The sequence below is a fragment of the Leptodactylus fuscus genome, chromosome 1, assembly GCF_031893055.1.
Source record: "Leptodactylus fuscus isolate aLepFus1 chromosome 1, aLepFus1.hap2, whole genome shotgun sequence".
Lineage (NCBI taxonomy): Eukaryota > Metazoa > Chordata > Amphibia > Anura > Leptodactylidae > Leptodactylus > Leptodactylus fuscus.
Genome location: NC_134265.1, coordinates 366981843 through 366997859, shown reverse-complemented (window position 1 = coordinate 366997859; position 16017 = coordinate 366981843). Strand labels below are relative to the sequence as shown.

The 16017-nt window shown below is 48.8% G+C and overlaps 1 protein-coding gene across 1 annotated transcript in view; it reads left to right on the top strand.

Annotated features, from left to right (window-relative positions):
* LOC142188656 (vomeronasal type-2 receptor 26-like) overlaps nt 1-16017 on the top strand; it is a 51346-nt gene that overhangs the window by 27936 nt on the left and 7393 nt on the right. The window contains exon 4 of the mRNA XM_075261932.1: nt 3376-3499. Within this exon, the coding sequence (XP_075118033.1) occupies nt 3376-3499 (124 nt within the window). The remainder of the gene's footprint in view (nt 1-3375; nt 3500-16017) is intronic.

The window sequence follows — 16017 nt, the reverse complement described above, 5'->3', positions numbered from 1 at the left end:
TTCACCAGTAGCTTCGGTACATTTGGGTATGTTTTCAAAAAAACGTTGCACCACTAAGTTAGACGTGGGCCAAACAAGGAACGTGTTGGAGGCTGGCAAGCTCCAGAGCCACTACCAGGTTCCAGCCATTTACACAGGCGCAAAAATGCCAGGCCCCAGGTGTAGCAGGGAAAAAAACATTGCCATCTCAGCCAGGATGGCATCCCTGACCTCGGAGGCACTGTGCTGTCTGTCCCCCAAGCTGATGAGCTTCAGCACGGCCTGCTGATGTCTCCCCACGCCAGTGTTATAGCGTTTGCCGCTAGTAGCTGGGGTGGAGGTTACAGCGTAGTAGGGTTTCAGTCTACTCTTGCCATGAATTTTGGCCCGGGAAAGGAGATAGGGTACCCCAGTTTGCACCCCGGGACAAGACTTCACCACATTCACCCTTCCTGTCATTAAAGATAAGCAGCATCCCTGACCACAGACGCTTGTCCATGTGTCAGTGGTCAAGTGGACCTTGCAACAAAGCACGGAACTAAGGGCCCACCTGATGTTGAGTGACACGTGCTGGTGCAAGGCGGGGACGCCACACCAGGAGAAGTTGTGACGGCTAGGGACGGCATAGTGAGGTGCCACAGTTGCCATCAGGTCCAGGAAGGTCGGAGTTTCAACAAGCCGGAACGCCAACATCTCCTAGGCCAGCAGTTTAGCGATGTTGGCGTTCAAGGCTTGCGTGGGTGGGTGGTTAGCGGTGTATTTCTGCCGCCGCTCCAATGTCTGAGAGATGGTGGGTTGTTGTAAAGAAGCGCCTGATGGTGCCTTTGATGGTGCAGGAGAAGGAGATAAGACAGGAACAGGGGAGGATGAGGGAGAAGTCAACAAAGTGGCGGAGGCAGATGAAGTGATGTCCTGGCTCATCCTCTGGAGTGCATCGCCAGCACTGTGAGCAGAGGCAGTGGCATGAACGGCGGGCGACGTTTGTCCTGCCGTTGCTGCCTGCCATGATTCCAGTGCTTGGATTCCAAATGACGGTGCACTGAAGTGGTGGACAGGTTGCTCTTCTCAGAGCCCCTACTCGATTTCGAGAGGCAAATTGTGCAGACAACACTATATCTGTCCTCGGCGCATTCCTTGAAAAAACTCCACACCTTCGAGAAATGTGCCCTCGAGGTGGGAGTTTTTCGGGGCTGGGTACAAACTGGAACATCTTGGGAGATTCCGGGTGTGGCCTGGCTTCGCCTAAGCTGCTGACCTCTGCCTCTGCCTCTAGCTACCCTTTTTGGTGCTGCACCTGCCTCAACATCCACACTACTTTCCCCGCTTGACATCCGCCCTGTCCAGGTGAGGTCAGTGTCCTTGTCGTCCACCACCTCCTCTTCCAACTCCTGTCTCACCTCCTCCTCCTGCACAATGCGCATGTCAACTGGCTGCCCTGACAGCAACTGCGTCTCATCCTCGTCGATGAAGGTGGGTTGCTGGTCATCCGCCACCAAATCGACCGGAGATGGAGGAGACTCTAGTGTTTGAGCATCTGGACACAGATACTCGTCTGTTAGGTCTGTGGAATCGCGAAATGGAGGGGCAGGTTGCGGTACAGTCAAAGGAAGGGAGAACAGCTCTGGGGAGCAGGGACAGTTGGGGTTATTGTTCTGGGAAGATTGGGAATTTTGGGTGAAAGGAGGACAAGACTGTTGGGTAAGAGGAGGAGAGGAGGTAGAGGCTGACTGGCTGGTGGACAATGTGCTTTAAGCGTTATCTGACAGCCATTGCAAGACCTGTTCCTGGTTCTCGGGCCTACTAAGGTTTGTACCATTCAGCCTAGTTAATGTTAAACTTTTGTGCAAAGCGCAGAACTGATGTTAACCGCCTGATGTTAAGGGACACACGCTGGTACAAGGCTCAACTCACCCTAAGGGCCAAAAACACTGCTGGTGCAAGGCTCTACTCATGCCAAGGGCCTCAATCTCTGCTGGTAGCTCAGCTTAAGGTCCTGTAACTTTGTTTGGAAGGGCTCATGTTAAGGGCTAGAAAAGTGAATTTTGGAAGGTCTTACCACATCACACAGACATACACACACACACACACACACACACACACACACTCAAAATGACAGTTAAGGGTGAGGGCTTTTGGAATTCCCATTGCCTATTCCATCCGTGGTTGTCATGGGGAACGTGATATAAAGGGGTGGTTGTTACTGTTTGTTGAGCTTAAATTGGGGTTTGTGTCCATCCATTTGGGGAGTAAAGAAGGTTTCCAGGTATTTTCCCACTTTGATAGAAGTTTTTTGGAAAGTGTAAAGTGTGTAGTTGTTAGGCTGTGATGTTGGGGTAATAGAGGGTCTTTGGTGTGTTAGATGCCCCCAGACATGCTTCCCCTGCTGTCCCAGTGTCATTCCAGAGGTGCTGGCATAATTTCCTGGGGTGTCATAGTGGACTTGGTGACCCTCCTGAGACGGATTTGGGTTTCCCCCTTAACGAGTATATGTTCCCCATAGACTATAATGGGGATCGAAACCCGTTCAAACACTCGAACAGTGAGCGGCTGTTCGAATCGGATTTCGAACCTCGAACATTTTAGTGTTCGTGCATCTCTAATTTTGTGCAATTCTAATAAAATGACGTCTGCCAGAGAGAGAGGAGCCCATGACCTGGAGCGGAGACCGGGCTGGATTCCCCATAATGCTACGAGGGCAACCAAGAGAATTTATGGAGACAGAAAGACAATGTCATTGCTGTCAGAGCTGCCGCATCACTATCACATGTCTCACATTCTATCACATTGTATTCAAGTGAAGTGACAATTAGTGACACAGACATCTCATTATCTTACAGAGATTCCCCTGGATTCCCCTTTTATACCATTTCTTATATTTCAGCTCAGTCTGTGTCACAGTGACAAGTTAATGACACATAAATCTCATTTTGTTGCATAGCGCTCCCCAGAAATTGCCGCAGTTCTCATTTATACATCATTACTAATAATACAGATTTACTATTGTGTAGGGGGGAGTTTGGGGAACATTTTGGTTATATAGTTTAATAAACTGTTTTACTTCATTTTAGTTCTCCCTAGTAAAGCTCTACCTAAGCTAGTCATGAGGGACTATAGGAGTGTGAGGTCACTGATGATGTCATAGTCATGGCTATTATGGAAGAAATCCAAACATGAATGCTGCCATTTAGTGAGGACGGAGATCACATCAGACCGGATATATTGGAGCAAACACTCACACTGATGTAACAAGGGATGGAGAAAAACAAGAGACTCCATATCTCACTGACCTGGGGACACCTCATGGGACAATTCACCTTCTGTACTTAACCCTTTGATGTCATATATGAAAAATCTGCTTGTGATATATCCAGTAAAGGTTCTTGTCTTCTCCTTCAGGTCCCAGTATCCCGCTGCTCAGAGCCATGTTTACCTGGAAGCAGGAAGAAGGCAAGAGAAACAATTCACACCTGCTGCTATGACTGCGCGCCATGTTCAGAGGGAGAGATCTCCAATATAACCGGTATATGATAGTAGGAGTAGTAGTACTGTCTTACCAGTGTGATGGTGTTCTAGTAGGAGTAGTAGTACTGTCTTACCAGTGTGATTATGTTCTAGTAGGAGTAGTAGTACTGTCTTACCAGTGTGATTATGTTCTAGTAGGAGTAGTAGTACTGTCTTACCAGTGTGATTATGTTCTAGTAGGAGTAGAAGTACTGTCTTACCAGTGTGATGATGTTCTAGTAGGAGTAGTAGTACTGTCTTACCAGTGTGATTATGTTCTAGTAGGAGTAGTAGTGTTGTCTTACCAGTGTGATGATGTTCTAGTAGGAGTCGTAGTACTGTCTTACCAGTGTGATGATGTTCTAGTAGGAGTAGTAGTACTGTCTTACCAGTGTGATGAGGTTCTAGTAGGAGTAGAAGTACTGTCTTACCAGTGTGATGATGCTCTAGTAGGAGTAGTAGTACTGTCTTACCAGTGTGATGATGTTCTAGTAGAAGTAGTAGTACTGTCTTACCAGTGTGATGATGATCTAGTAGGAGTAGTAGTACTGTCTTACCAGTGTGATGATGTTCTAGTAGGAGTAGTAGTACTGGCATACCAGTGTGATGATGATCTAGTAGGAGTAGTAGTACTGTCTTACCAGTGTGATGATGATCTAGTAGGAGTAGTAGTACTGTCTTACCAGTGTGATGATGTTCTAGTAGGAGTAGTAGCACTGTCTTACCAGTGTGATGATGTTCTAGTAGGAGTAGTAGTACTGTCTTACCAGTGTGATGATGTTCTAGTAGGAGTAGTAGTACTGTCTTACCAGTGTGATGATTGTCTAGTAGGAGTAGTAGTACTGTCTTACCAGTGTGATGATGATCTAGTAGGAGTAGTAGTACTGTCTTACCAGTGTGATGATGTTCTAGTAGGAGTAGTAGTACTGTCTTACCAGTGTGATGATGTTCTAGTAGGAGTAGTAGTACTGTCTTACCAGTGTGATGATGTTCTAGTAGGAGTAATATTACTGTCTTACCAGTGTGTTGATGTTCTAGTAGGAGTAGTAGAACTGTCTTACCAGTGTGATGATGATCTAGTAGGAGTAGTAGTACTGTCTTACCAGTGTGATGATGTTCTAGTAGGAGTAGTAGTACTGTCTTACCAGTGTGATGATGTTCTAGTAGGAGTAGTAGTACTGTCTTACCAGTGTGATGATGTTCTAGTAGGAGTAGTAGTACTGTCTTACCAGTGTGATGATGTTCTAGTAGGAGTATTATTACTGTCTTACCAGTGTGATGATGATCTAGTAGGAGTAGTAGTACTGTCTTACCAGTGTGATGATGTTCTAGTAGGAGTAGTAGTACTGTCTTACCAGTGTGATGATGTTCTAGTAGGAGTAGTAGTACTGTCTTACCAGTGTGATGATGTTCTAGTAGGAGTAGTAGTACTGTCTTACCAGTGTGATGATGTTCTAGTAGGAGTAGTAGTACTGTCTTACCAGTGTGATGATGTTCTAGTAGGAGTAGTATTACTGTCTTACCAGTGTGATGATGATCTAGTAGGAGTAGTAGTACTGTCTTACCAGTGTGATGATGTTCTAGTAGGAGTAGTAGTACTGTCTTACCAGTGTGATGATGTTCTAGTAGGAGTAGTAGTACTGTCTTACCAGTGTGATGATGTTCTAGTAGGAGTAGTAGTACTGTCTTACCAGTGTGATGATGTTCTAGTAGGAGTAGTAGTACTGTCTTACCAGTGTGATGATGTTCTAGTAGGAGTAGTAGTACTGTCTTACCAGTGTGATGATGTTCTAGTAGGAGTAGTATTACTGTCTTACCAGTGTGATGATGATCTAGTAGGAGTAGTAGTACTGTCTTACCAGTGTGATGATGTTCTAGTAGGAGTAGTAGTACTGTCTTACCAGTGTGATGATGTTCTAGTAGGAGTAGTAGTACTGTCTTACCAGTGTGATGATGTTCTAGTAGGAGTAGTATTACTGTCTTACCAGTGTGATGATATTCTAGTAGGAGTAGTAGTACTGTATTACCAGTGTGATGATGTTCTAGTAGGAGTAGTAGTACTGTATTACCAGTGTGATGATGTTCTAGTGTTAACGTCAAAATATTGACTATATCATGGATCAATCAGTCAGTCCAAATTAAATGAGCATGTTTGTGCACAAATTGCTAATAATGAGACAGACACAGAGTTCCGTATCAAACCAGCCATGCTCTTCGCCCACCTCAGCATTACTGGCTCTTTATTGAAAGTACACACACTTTAGAGACAAAGAAAGGAGGGGTCACTGCCCCCTTGGCATTCCTGAGTTGTCCAGCTTCTATTGGTTTCAGTCCTTTGATGTCCAGCCTTCCTTCGTCCACCCAGACGACCCCCCTTGCTGTAATTTGAAGACTTCTTCTACGAGGCATGGCAAACAAGTTCCCTCTTGGAAATTCCTTTGTCTCAGAGTTGTAGGAAAAATTAGTATTTCCAAAACACATCATACATATAAAGTATATGAAACTTGATTCATGTTCTCAGACTTGACACTAGTAGGAGTAGTAGTACTGTCTTACCAGTGTGATGATGCTCTAGTAGGAGTAGTAGTACTGTCTTACCAGTGTGATGATGTTCTAGTAGGAGTAGTAGTACTGTCTTACCAGTGTGATTATGTTCTAGTAGGAGTAGTAGTACTGTCTTACCAGTGTGATGATGCTCTAGTCGGAGTAGTAGTACTGTCTTACCAGTGTGACGATGCTCTAGTAGGAGTAGTAGTACTGTCTTACCAGTGTGATGATGTTCTAGTAGGAGTAGTAGTACTGTCTTACCAGTGTGATGATGTTCTAGTAGGAGTAGTAGTACTGTCTTACCAGTGTGATGATGCTCTAGTAGGAGTAGTAGTACTGTCTTACCAGTGTGATGATGTTCTAGTAGGAGTAGTAGTACTGTCTTACCAGTGTGATGATGTTCTAGTAGGAGTAGTAGTACTGTCTTACCAGTGTGATGATGCTCTAGTAGGAGTAGTAGTACTGTCTTACCAGTGTGATGATGTTCTAGTAGGAGTAGTAGTACTGTCTTACCAGTGTGATGATGTTCTAGTAGGAGTAGTAGTACTGTCTTACCAGTGTGATGATGCTCTAGTAGGAGTAGTAGTACTGTCTTACCAGTGTGATGATGCTCTAGTAGGAGTAGTAGTACTGTCTTACCAGTGTGATGATGTTCTAGTAGGAGTAGTAGTACTGTCTTACCAGTGTGATGATGTTCTAGTAGGAGTAGTAGTACTGTCTTACCAGTGTGATTATGTTCTAGTAGGAGTAGTAGTACTGTCTTACCAGTGTGATGATGCTCTAGTCGGAGTAGTAGTACTGTCTTACCAGTGTGACGATGCTCTAGTAGGAGTAGTAGTACTGTCTTACCAGTGTGATGATGGTCTAGTCGGAGTAGTAGTACTGTCTTACCAGTGTGACGATGCTCTAGTAGGAGTAGTAGTACTGTCTTACCAGTGTGATGATGTTCTATCTGGTCATCTCATGTTACACATATCTGATCATCATAAAGCTACAAGAACAAAGCCAATCATTACAGAAAGTGACAGAATCTCAATAGAATAAAAGGATCTCAGTCCAAAATCAATACAAAAATACAATCCTTATATACATGAAGACCACAGCAGTTATTTGAAAACACCCCCAGAATATATATACATTACAATATATAACATAACAAACCAGGAGATGGCTGGTGATTAGAGATGAGCAAACACTAAAATGTTCGAAGTTCGAAATCCGATTCAAACAGCCGCTCACTGTTCGAGTGTTTGAATGGGTTTCGAACCCCATTATAGTCTATGTGGAACAGATACTCGTTAAGTGGGAAACCCAAATCCGTCTTAGGAGGGTCACCAAGTCCACTATGACACCCCAGGAAATTATGCCAGCACCTCTGGAATGACACTGGGACAGCAGGGGAAGCATGTCTGGGGGCATCTAACACCAAAGACCCTCTATTACTCCAACATCACAGCCTAACAACTACACACTTTACACACTCAATACCACCTCTCAGACAGAGCAAAAACACGTTGAAACATGTGTATTTGGGCCTTGGAGTGAGGAGAGCTTGTCACCAGCAGTGAATTTGGCCCTTGTAGTGAGATAAGGTTGGCACCAACATTGTTTTTGAAAATCAGGGTGGATTGAGCCTCTAACCAGCCAAGTTTGGGGAAATTCATGGTGGTAGGAGCCTCTAACTAGCCCAGTTTGGGGAAATTCATGGTGGTAGGAGCCTCTAACCAGCCCAGTTTGGGGAAATTCATGGTGGAGGGAGCCTCTAACCAGCACAGTTTGGGTAAATTCATGGTGGAAGGAGCCTCTAACCAGCCAAGTTTGGGGAAATTCATGGTGGAACGAGCCTCTAACCAGCCCAGTTTGGGGAAATTCATGGTGGAGGGAGCCTCTAACCAGCACAGTTTGGGTAAATTCATGGTGGAAGGAGCCTCTAACCAGCCAAGTTTTGGGAAATTCATGGTGGAGGGAGCCTCTAACCAGCCCAGTTTGGGGAAATTCATGGTGGAGGGAGCCTCTAACCAGCACAGTTTGGGGAAATTCATGGTGGAGGGAGCCTCTAACCAGCACAGTTTGGGGAAATTCATGGTGGAGGGAGCCTCTAACCAGCACAGTTTGGGGAAATTCATGGTGGAGGGATCATCTAACCAGCACAGTTTGGGGAAATTCATGGTGGAAGGAGCCTCTAACTAGCACAGTTTGGGTAAATTCATGGTGGAGGGAGCCTCTAACCAGACCAGTTTGGGGAAATTCATGGTGGAAGGAGCCTCTAACCATCCCAGTGTTAGGATGGGGTCCCGCAGATTTGCCTTCCGGCGCACAGCGCCACCTGCGGGCCAATCCATCCCTCATTCCCGGTGGCATGCGGTGAAGTCTCTGGAGACTAAGACTCAGTTTTCTCCGACTGAGCATGCTCGGTCTTTTTGGAGTCGCTCACAGCCTAAGTGCCAGTTCTCTCTGACTGAGCATGAGCGGCGAGGTCATGGCCACCGCCCTTATTGGGCGGGGACTTTCCTTTAAAAGGAGTGAGTCGACGCCCGCCCGGCACTCACACTTTATCTGATACTACCAGTCCTAAAGACAGTAGTCCCAGGGAGAGTCTCCAATGTTTAGGCAGGTTGCAGTCTAGGGTGCTAGTAGATAGACCTGTAAATCCTGAAGGACTGTCAGCTCTACACCAAGGCCTGGAGCAATAGACATTGTTCCAGCCTGTGGAGCTGCAGCAGGTGTGGTTTCCAAGTTAGCCGTGCCCGCCCTGTCTAACACCGTTGGTAGCTCCTAGCTGTGTGCAGGAGCACCCCTAGCTACTGCAGGGGATTATGTTTGTCGCTGACCTGGGGTGAGTGTTAACCCTGGGCAGCTAGCTTGTGTTTGTTTCCAACCTGTTCACATTGGGAGCTGCACTGTCCATTCACTCAGTGAGACTAACTGGTGAACTTGTGTTGCTCCCAATTCACACTGTGCTGTACCTCCGTACTGTCGCATTTTGACATACAGCCGCCCATAGGGCCTGTGGACCTCGCTGCAGTGCCTTGCAGCCCAAGAGGTTCTGCGGTTTAAAAATATTATTTTTATATAAATACCCAGAACCATAACATAAATGTGAGCCAAGGTCTTGCTGCTATGTCTGAGCACGCGCAGTTGCAGCGCTATGTGCAGCAATTAGAAGCTCGTCTGCAGTCGCTGGAGCAGCGAGCACCAGCAACAGGGTATGCCCCTCTCACTGCACAGTCGCTGGCACAAGCCTTAGCCCAAACACCATCGGCTACTGGCGCAACCCTCCGTCTGGCTCTCCCCAATAAATTCTCAGGAGAGTCGAGGGAGTGTAGGGGTTTTATAAGCCAGTGTACAATCCATTTTGAGGTACAGCCAGCTGCATTCCCCACTGAAAAAAGTAAGGTGGGGTTTGTAATCTCCCTCCTGGCAGGTCAGGCCTTGGAGTGGGCTACGCCATTGTGGGAGCGGGGCGACCCTGTCACTACACGCGCCGTAACATTCCTAGGGTCCCTGAAACAGGTCTTCCTGGGTCCACGGGTCACCTTTGAATCGGCCCTGCAGCTACTCGACCTAAGCCAGGGTTCGGGCCCCGTTAGTACATATGCAGTACAATTTAGGACACTGGCATCCGAAATCGATTGGCCGGATAAGGCTTTGGTGCCAGTGTTCTGGAAAGGATTGGCCTCCCATGTCAAGGATGCTTTGGCAACCCGGGAGGTTCCCCTGACCCTAGAAGCGCTAATCGCCCTGGCCACCCGCATTGACTTGCAGCACAGCGTACGGAAACTGGAGGTGGCGACCAACAGAGCCCGTATCCGTTTGGCTCCCATATTCCCCTCTTCCAGTCCTCCCGCACGGCCAATAAAGGGTACCCCTGAGTCTATGGACATTTCTCGCGCCAGAGCCACGCCCCGGCGTCCAAGGCGAGATTATGTATGCTTCTCCTGCCGCCTGCCAGGGCATCTCTCCTCTCACTGTCCTAAGGGCAGGGAAACGCCAGCCGCTAGTATCCATTGGTGGGGGATCACTAGCGATGTCTATACCGCCCACCAAACTAGTTTTCACTGTTCTTCTAGTGGAAGGTACCCGCACGATATCTGCCAAGGCGTGTATAGACTCAGGAGCAGATGGGGTGTTTATGTCTTCTGAGTTCGCACGCAAAAAAGGCATTCCGTTGGTGTTTCTTCCTCAGCCAATTAAGGTGCGAGTCGTGAATGGCTCCATCTTACCCGTTGAAATCACACAACGAACGGTACCGCTAAGCATGTCCCTTCCATCTAGACATAAGGAGACCATTTCATTCTTGTCCCTGCATGAGGGTATGGATGATCTTCTCCTGGGGCTCCCGTGGCTTCGCCAACACTCTCCGCAGATTAATTGGGTCACTGGGGAAATATTGTCCTGGGGAGAGCACTGTCACCAGCATTGCCTGTTACCATCAGAGCAGGTCACTCTCCAACCTGTGACGCCCGACCTCTCGGGTCTGCCACCCCAATATTCTGCCTTTGCGGATGTGTTCTCTAAGAGGGCAGCGGAGAGTCTGCCACCTCACCGCCCCTATGACTGACCCATAGAGTTGATCTCTGGAGCTGTACCTCCTAGAGGTCATGTGTATCCATTATCGGTACCTGAGACTGAGGCCATGTCAGAATACATCAGGGATAACCTAGCCAGGGGGTTTATCAGGAAATCAGCGTCACCAGCTGGCGCCGGGTTCTTCTTTGTAGCCAAGAAGGACGATTCTCTACGCCCCTGCATTGACTATCGGGGTCTAAACGCTGTCACAGTGAAGAATAAATACCCTCTTCCCCTGATCTCTGAGCTGTTTGACAGGTTACGTGGGGCTACCGTCTTTACTAAATTGGATCTGAGGGGGGCGTATAACCTGATCCGCATCCGTGAGGGGGACGAATGGAAGACCGCATTTAACACCCGCGACGGCCATTACGAGTATCTTGTGATGCCTTTTGGCCTGTGCAATGCCCCTGCTGTCTTCCAAGATTTTATGAATGATATTTTCCGGGATCTACTCCAGATCTCAGTCGTTGTATATTTGGACGACATACTTATTTTTTCTGTGGATCTCCGCACACATAGAGCCACTGTCGCTGAGGTGCTAAAACGCCTCCGTACAAACCGGCTATACGCCAAGTTAGAAAAATGCTTGTTTGAACAGTCCTCTTTGCCTTTTCTGGGTTACATCATATCTGGCACAGGTCTAGCCATGGACCCCTCCAAGATGTCCGCAGTCCAAGAATGGCCGGAACCCCGCTCTCTGAAGGCCATCCAGCGGTTTATGGGGTTTATTAATTACTACCGTCAGTTTATTCCCCATTTTTCTACTTTGGCGGCACCGCTGGTGGCTCTTACCCGTAAAGGCATGAACCCTAAGGTTTGGACTCAAGAGGTGTCGGACGCGTTCTCCACCCTTAAGTCTCATTTTTCACGCTCTCCTATTCTGCACCAACCAGACTTGGATAAGCCCTTCTATGTGGAGGTGGATGCCTCCTCGGTCGGTGCGGGAGCGGTTCTGTCACAGAAAGACACACAGGGAAGAAGGCGCCCCTGTTTCTTCTTTTCCAAGTCATTCTCCCCCGCAGAAAGGAATTATTCGATAGGGGATCGTGAGCTCCTTGCTATGAAGTTGGCTTTTCAGGAATGGCGACACCTCTTAGAGGGATCCAGACACCCTTTCGAGGTTTATACCGATCACAAGAACTTGTTGTACCTCCAGACCGCCCAGCGATTAAATCCTCGCCAGGCTAGGTGGTCACTTTTCTTTTCTAGGTTTAATTTCACCCTTCATTTTTTGCCTGGGGAAAAGAATGTGCGAGCGGATGCTCTCTCCCGCTCGTCTGATCCTCTCGATGAGGCCACTGAAACGGAGCGTCTCATCATTCCCTCCGAGAAGGTTCAAGTGGCCTCTCCTCTCTCCCAAGAACGAGGGCCGCCTGACAAAACTTTTGTGCCATCTGATAGGCGTCGGGAGATGCTCGCCTGGGCGCACTCCTCACGTATTGGGGGACACTTCGGTAGCAGGAGAACGCAGGAACTCCTGGGCAGATCCTATTTCTGGCCTGGAATGGCTCGGGATGTCAGGGAGTTTGTGCGGGCATGTGTGCCCTGCGCTCGTAATAAGCCCTCTAGGGAGTTGCCCGCAGGTCTGCTTCAGCCCCTTCCAGTCCCTGATAGACCATGGGATACAGTGGGGATGGATTTCATTGTGGACCTGCCCCTCTCATCTGGCCATAGGGTCATTTTGGTCATTACGGACCACTTCTCCAAGATGTCCCATCTAGTGGCTTTACCCAAGTTGCCCACAGCTAGGGAGTTGGCACAGCTCTTTGTCACACATGTCTTCCGCCTGCATGGCATGCCCGACAGAGTGGTGACTGACCGGGGTACCCAGTTCTCAGCACCGTTCTGGCGAGAACTGTGCCGATTGATGGAGGTCGAGCTCTGTTTCTCTTCGGCCTATCACCCACAGACTAATGGTCTGGTGGAGCGCACCAACCAATCACTGGCGACGTATCTTCACCACTTCGTCTCCGCTCACCATGACAACTGGGCATCTTTGCTCCCCTGGGCAGAGTTTGCTCTCAACAATGCCCTTGTGGATGCCACAGGGAAGACCCCGTTCCTCCTAAACAACGGGCAACATCCACGGGTACCGGTGCCCTTCCCTGCAGAGTCCCCGTTGCCCGCGGTGAGGGAATGGGCCACGGAGGCTCGATTAGTATGGGACTCCACGCAGGAGGCTCTGTCGGCTGCTAAGGAGAGGATGCGAACCACGGCTGACACTCGCCGCCGTCCCGGTCCCTCTTTCCAGCCTGGGGATCGAGTGTGGCTCTCAGCCAGACATATTAGGTTGAAGGAAGCCTCAGCTAAATTCGCCACACGCTATGTGGGTCCTTTTGAGATTGTCGCTCAGGTGAATGCGGTCACTTATCGCCTTAAACTGCCTCCTAGTTGGCGCATTGCAGACACTTTCCACGTCTCCTTATTGAAGCCCGTGCACACTAACGCCTTCTCCCCTCCTATACCCTCGGAACCTGAATCAGCAGAGAGCGACTTCGAGATCGACTCCATTCTCGATTCCAGGGAAGTCCGGGGACATAAATTCTACCTGGTCGACTGGACAGGTTTCGGGCCGGAGGACCGGGTTTGGGTGCGTGCGGAGGATGTTGACGCACCAGACCTTATTGCGGCTTTTGGGGGGGGGGGGCGCTAGAGGGGGGGGTAATGTTAGGATGGGGTCCCGCAGATTTGCCTTCCGGCGCACAGCGCCACCTGCGGGCCAATCCAACCCTCGTTCCCGGCGGCGTGCGGTGAAGTCTCTGGAGACTAAGACTCAGTTTTCTCCAACTGAGCATGCTCGGTCTTTTTGGAGTCGCTCATAGCCTAAGTGCCAGTTCTCTCTGACTGAGCATGAGCGGTGAGGTCATGGCCACCGCCCTTATTGGGCGGGGACTGTCCTTTAAAAGTAGTGAGTCGACGCCCGCCCGGCGCTCACACTTTATCTGATACTACCAGTCCTAAAGACAGTAGTCCCAGGGAGAGTCTCCAATGTTTAGGCAGGTGGCAGTCTAGGGTGCTAGTAGATAGACCTGTAAATCCTGAAGGACTGTCAGCTCTACACCAAGGCCTGGAGCAATAGACATTGTTCCAGCCTGTGGAGCTGCAGCAGGTGTGGTTTCCAAGTTATCCGTGCCCGCCCTGTCTAACACCGTTGGTAGCTCCTAGCTGTGTGCAGGAGCACCCCTAGCTACTGCAGGGGATTATGTTTGTTGCTGACCTGGGGTGAGTGTTAACCCTGGGCAGCTAGCTTGTGTTTGTTTCCAACCTGTTCACATTGGGAGCTGCACTGTCCATTCACTCAGTGAGTCTAACTGGTGAACTTGTGTTGCTCCCAATTCACACTGTGCTGTACCGATGTACTGTCGCATTTTGACATACAGCCGCCCATAGGGCCTGTGGACCTCGCTGCAGTGCCTTGCAGCCCAAGAGGTTCTGCGGTTTAAAAATATTATTTTTATATAAATACCCAGAACCATAACACCCAGTTTGGGGAAATTCATGGTGAAAGGAGCCTCTAACCAGCACAGTTTTGGGAAATTCATGGTGGAAGGAGCCTCTAACCAGCACAGTTTGGGGAAATTCATGGTGCAGCGAGCCTCTAACCAGCACAGTTTGGGGAAATTCATGGTGGAAGGAGCCTCTAACCAGCACAGTTTGGGGAAATTCATGGAAAAGGAGCCTCTAACCAGCCCAGTTTGGGGAAATTCATGGTGCAGGGAGCCTCTAACCAGCACAGTTTGGGGAAAATCATGGTGGAAGGAGCCTCTAACCAGCACAGTTTGGGGAAATTCATGGTGGAAGGAGCCTCTAACCAGCCCAGTTTGGGGAAATTCATGGTGGAAGGAGCCTCTAACCAGCACAGTTTGGGGAAATTCATGGTGGAGGGAGCCTCTAACCAGAACAGTTTGGGGAAATTCATGGTGGAGGGAGCCTCTAACTAGCCCAGTTTAGGAAAATTCATGGTGGAAGGAGCCTCTAACCAGCCCAGTTTGGGAAAATTCATGGTGGAGGGAGCCTCTAACCAGCCCAGTTTGTGGAAATTCATGATGGAAGGAGCCTCTAACCAGCACAGTTTGGGGAAAATCATGGTGGAAAGAGCCTCTAACCAGCCCAGTTTGGCAAAATTCATGGTGGAAGGAGCCTCTAACCAGCACAGTTTGGGGAAAATCATGGTGGAGGGAGCCTCTAACCAGCACAGTTTGGGGAAATTCATGGTGGATGGAGCCTCTAACCAGCACACTTTGGGGAAATTCATGGTGGAGGGTGCCTCTAACCAGCCCAGTTTGTGGAAATTCATGGTGGAGGGAGCCTCTAACCAGCACAGTTTGGGGAAATTCATGGTGGAAGGAGCCTCTAACCAGCACAGTTTAGGGAAAATCATGGTGGAGGGACCCTCTAACCAGAACAGTTTGGGGAAATTCATGGTGGAGGGAGCCTCTAACCAGCACAGTTTGGGGAAATTCATGGAGGAAGGAGCCTCTAACCAGCCCAGTTTGGGGAAATCATGGTGGAGGGAGTCTCTAACCAGCACAGTTTGTGGAAATTCATGGTGGAAGGAGCCTCTAACCAGCCAAGTTTGGGGAAATTAATGGTGGAAGGAGCCTCTAACCAGCACAGTTTGGGGAAATTCATGGTGGAAGGAGCCTCTAACCAGCACAGTTGTGGGAAATCAGGGTGGAGGGAGCCTCTAACCAGCAGAGTTGTGGGAAATCAGGGTGGAGGGAGCCTCTAACCAGCAGAGTTGTTGGAAATCAGGGGTGCAGGTTTTCCTAAATCATCCCAGCTATATGTTTATCCAGATTCCGCTTGAAGATTTCCATTGATGGAGCGCCCACCACCTCCCGTGGCAGCCTATTCCACTCTCACTACCCTCACTGTCAGAAAGTTTTTCCTAATGTCTAATCTGTATCTCTTTCCCTTTAGTTTCATCCCATTGCTTCTTGTACTCCCTTGTGCTAATGAGAATAGGGTAGATCCCTCTGCACTGTGACTACCTTTCAGATATTTGTAGACTGCTATTAAATCTCCCCTCAGCCTTCTCTTCTGCAAACTATCAGGATGGAGGGAGCCTCTAACCAGCAGAGTTTGGGTAAATCAGGGTGGAGGGAGCCTCTAACCAGCAGAGTTTGGGGAAATCATGGTGGAGGGAGCCTCTAACCAGCAGAGTTGTGGGAAATCAGGGTGGAGGGAGCCTAGTAGGAGCAGAATTGTGCAACGCTTATGGTGGATGAGTATGAGGATGCGGAGGAGGAATTGGAGAGGTTGAGCACAGACATCGACTTTCATGTTGGGGTGCTTTACACAGGTGGGCACGAAAATGAAGGCTCTATCCAGTGGTGGTTCATTTTTATCAAAGTGAGCCGGTCGGCACTCTCAGCTGACAGGCGGGTGCGCTTGTCAGTGATGAACTGACACTGA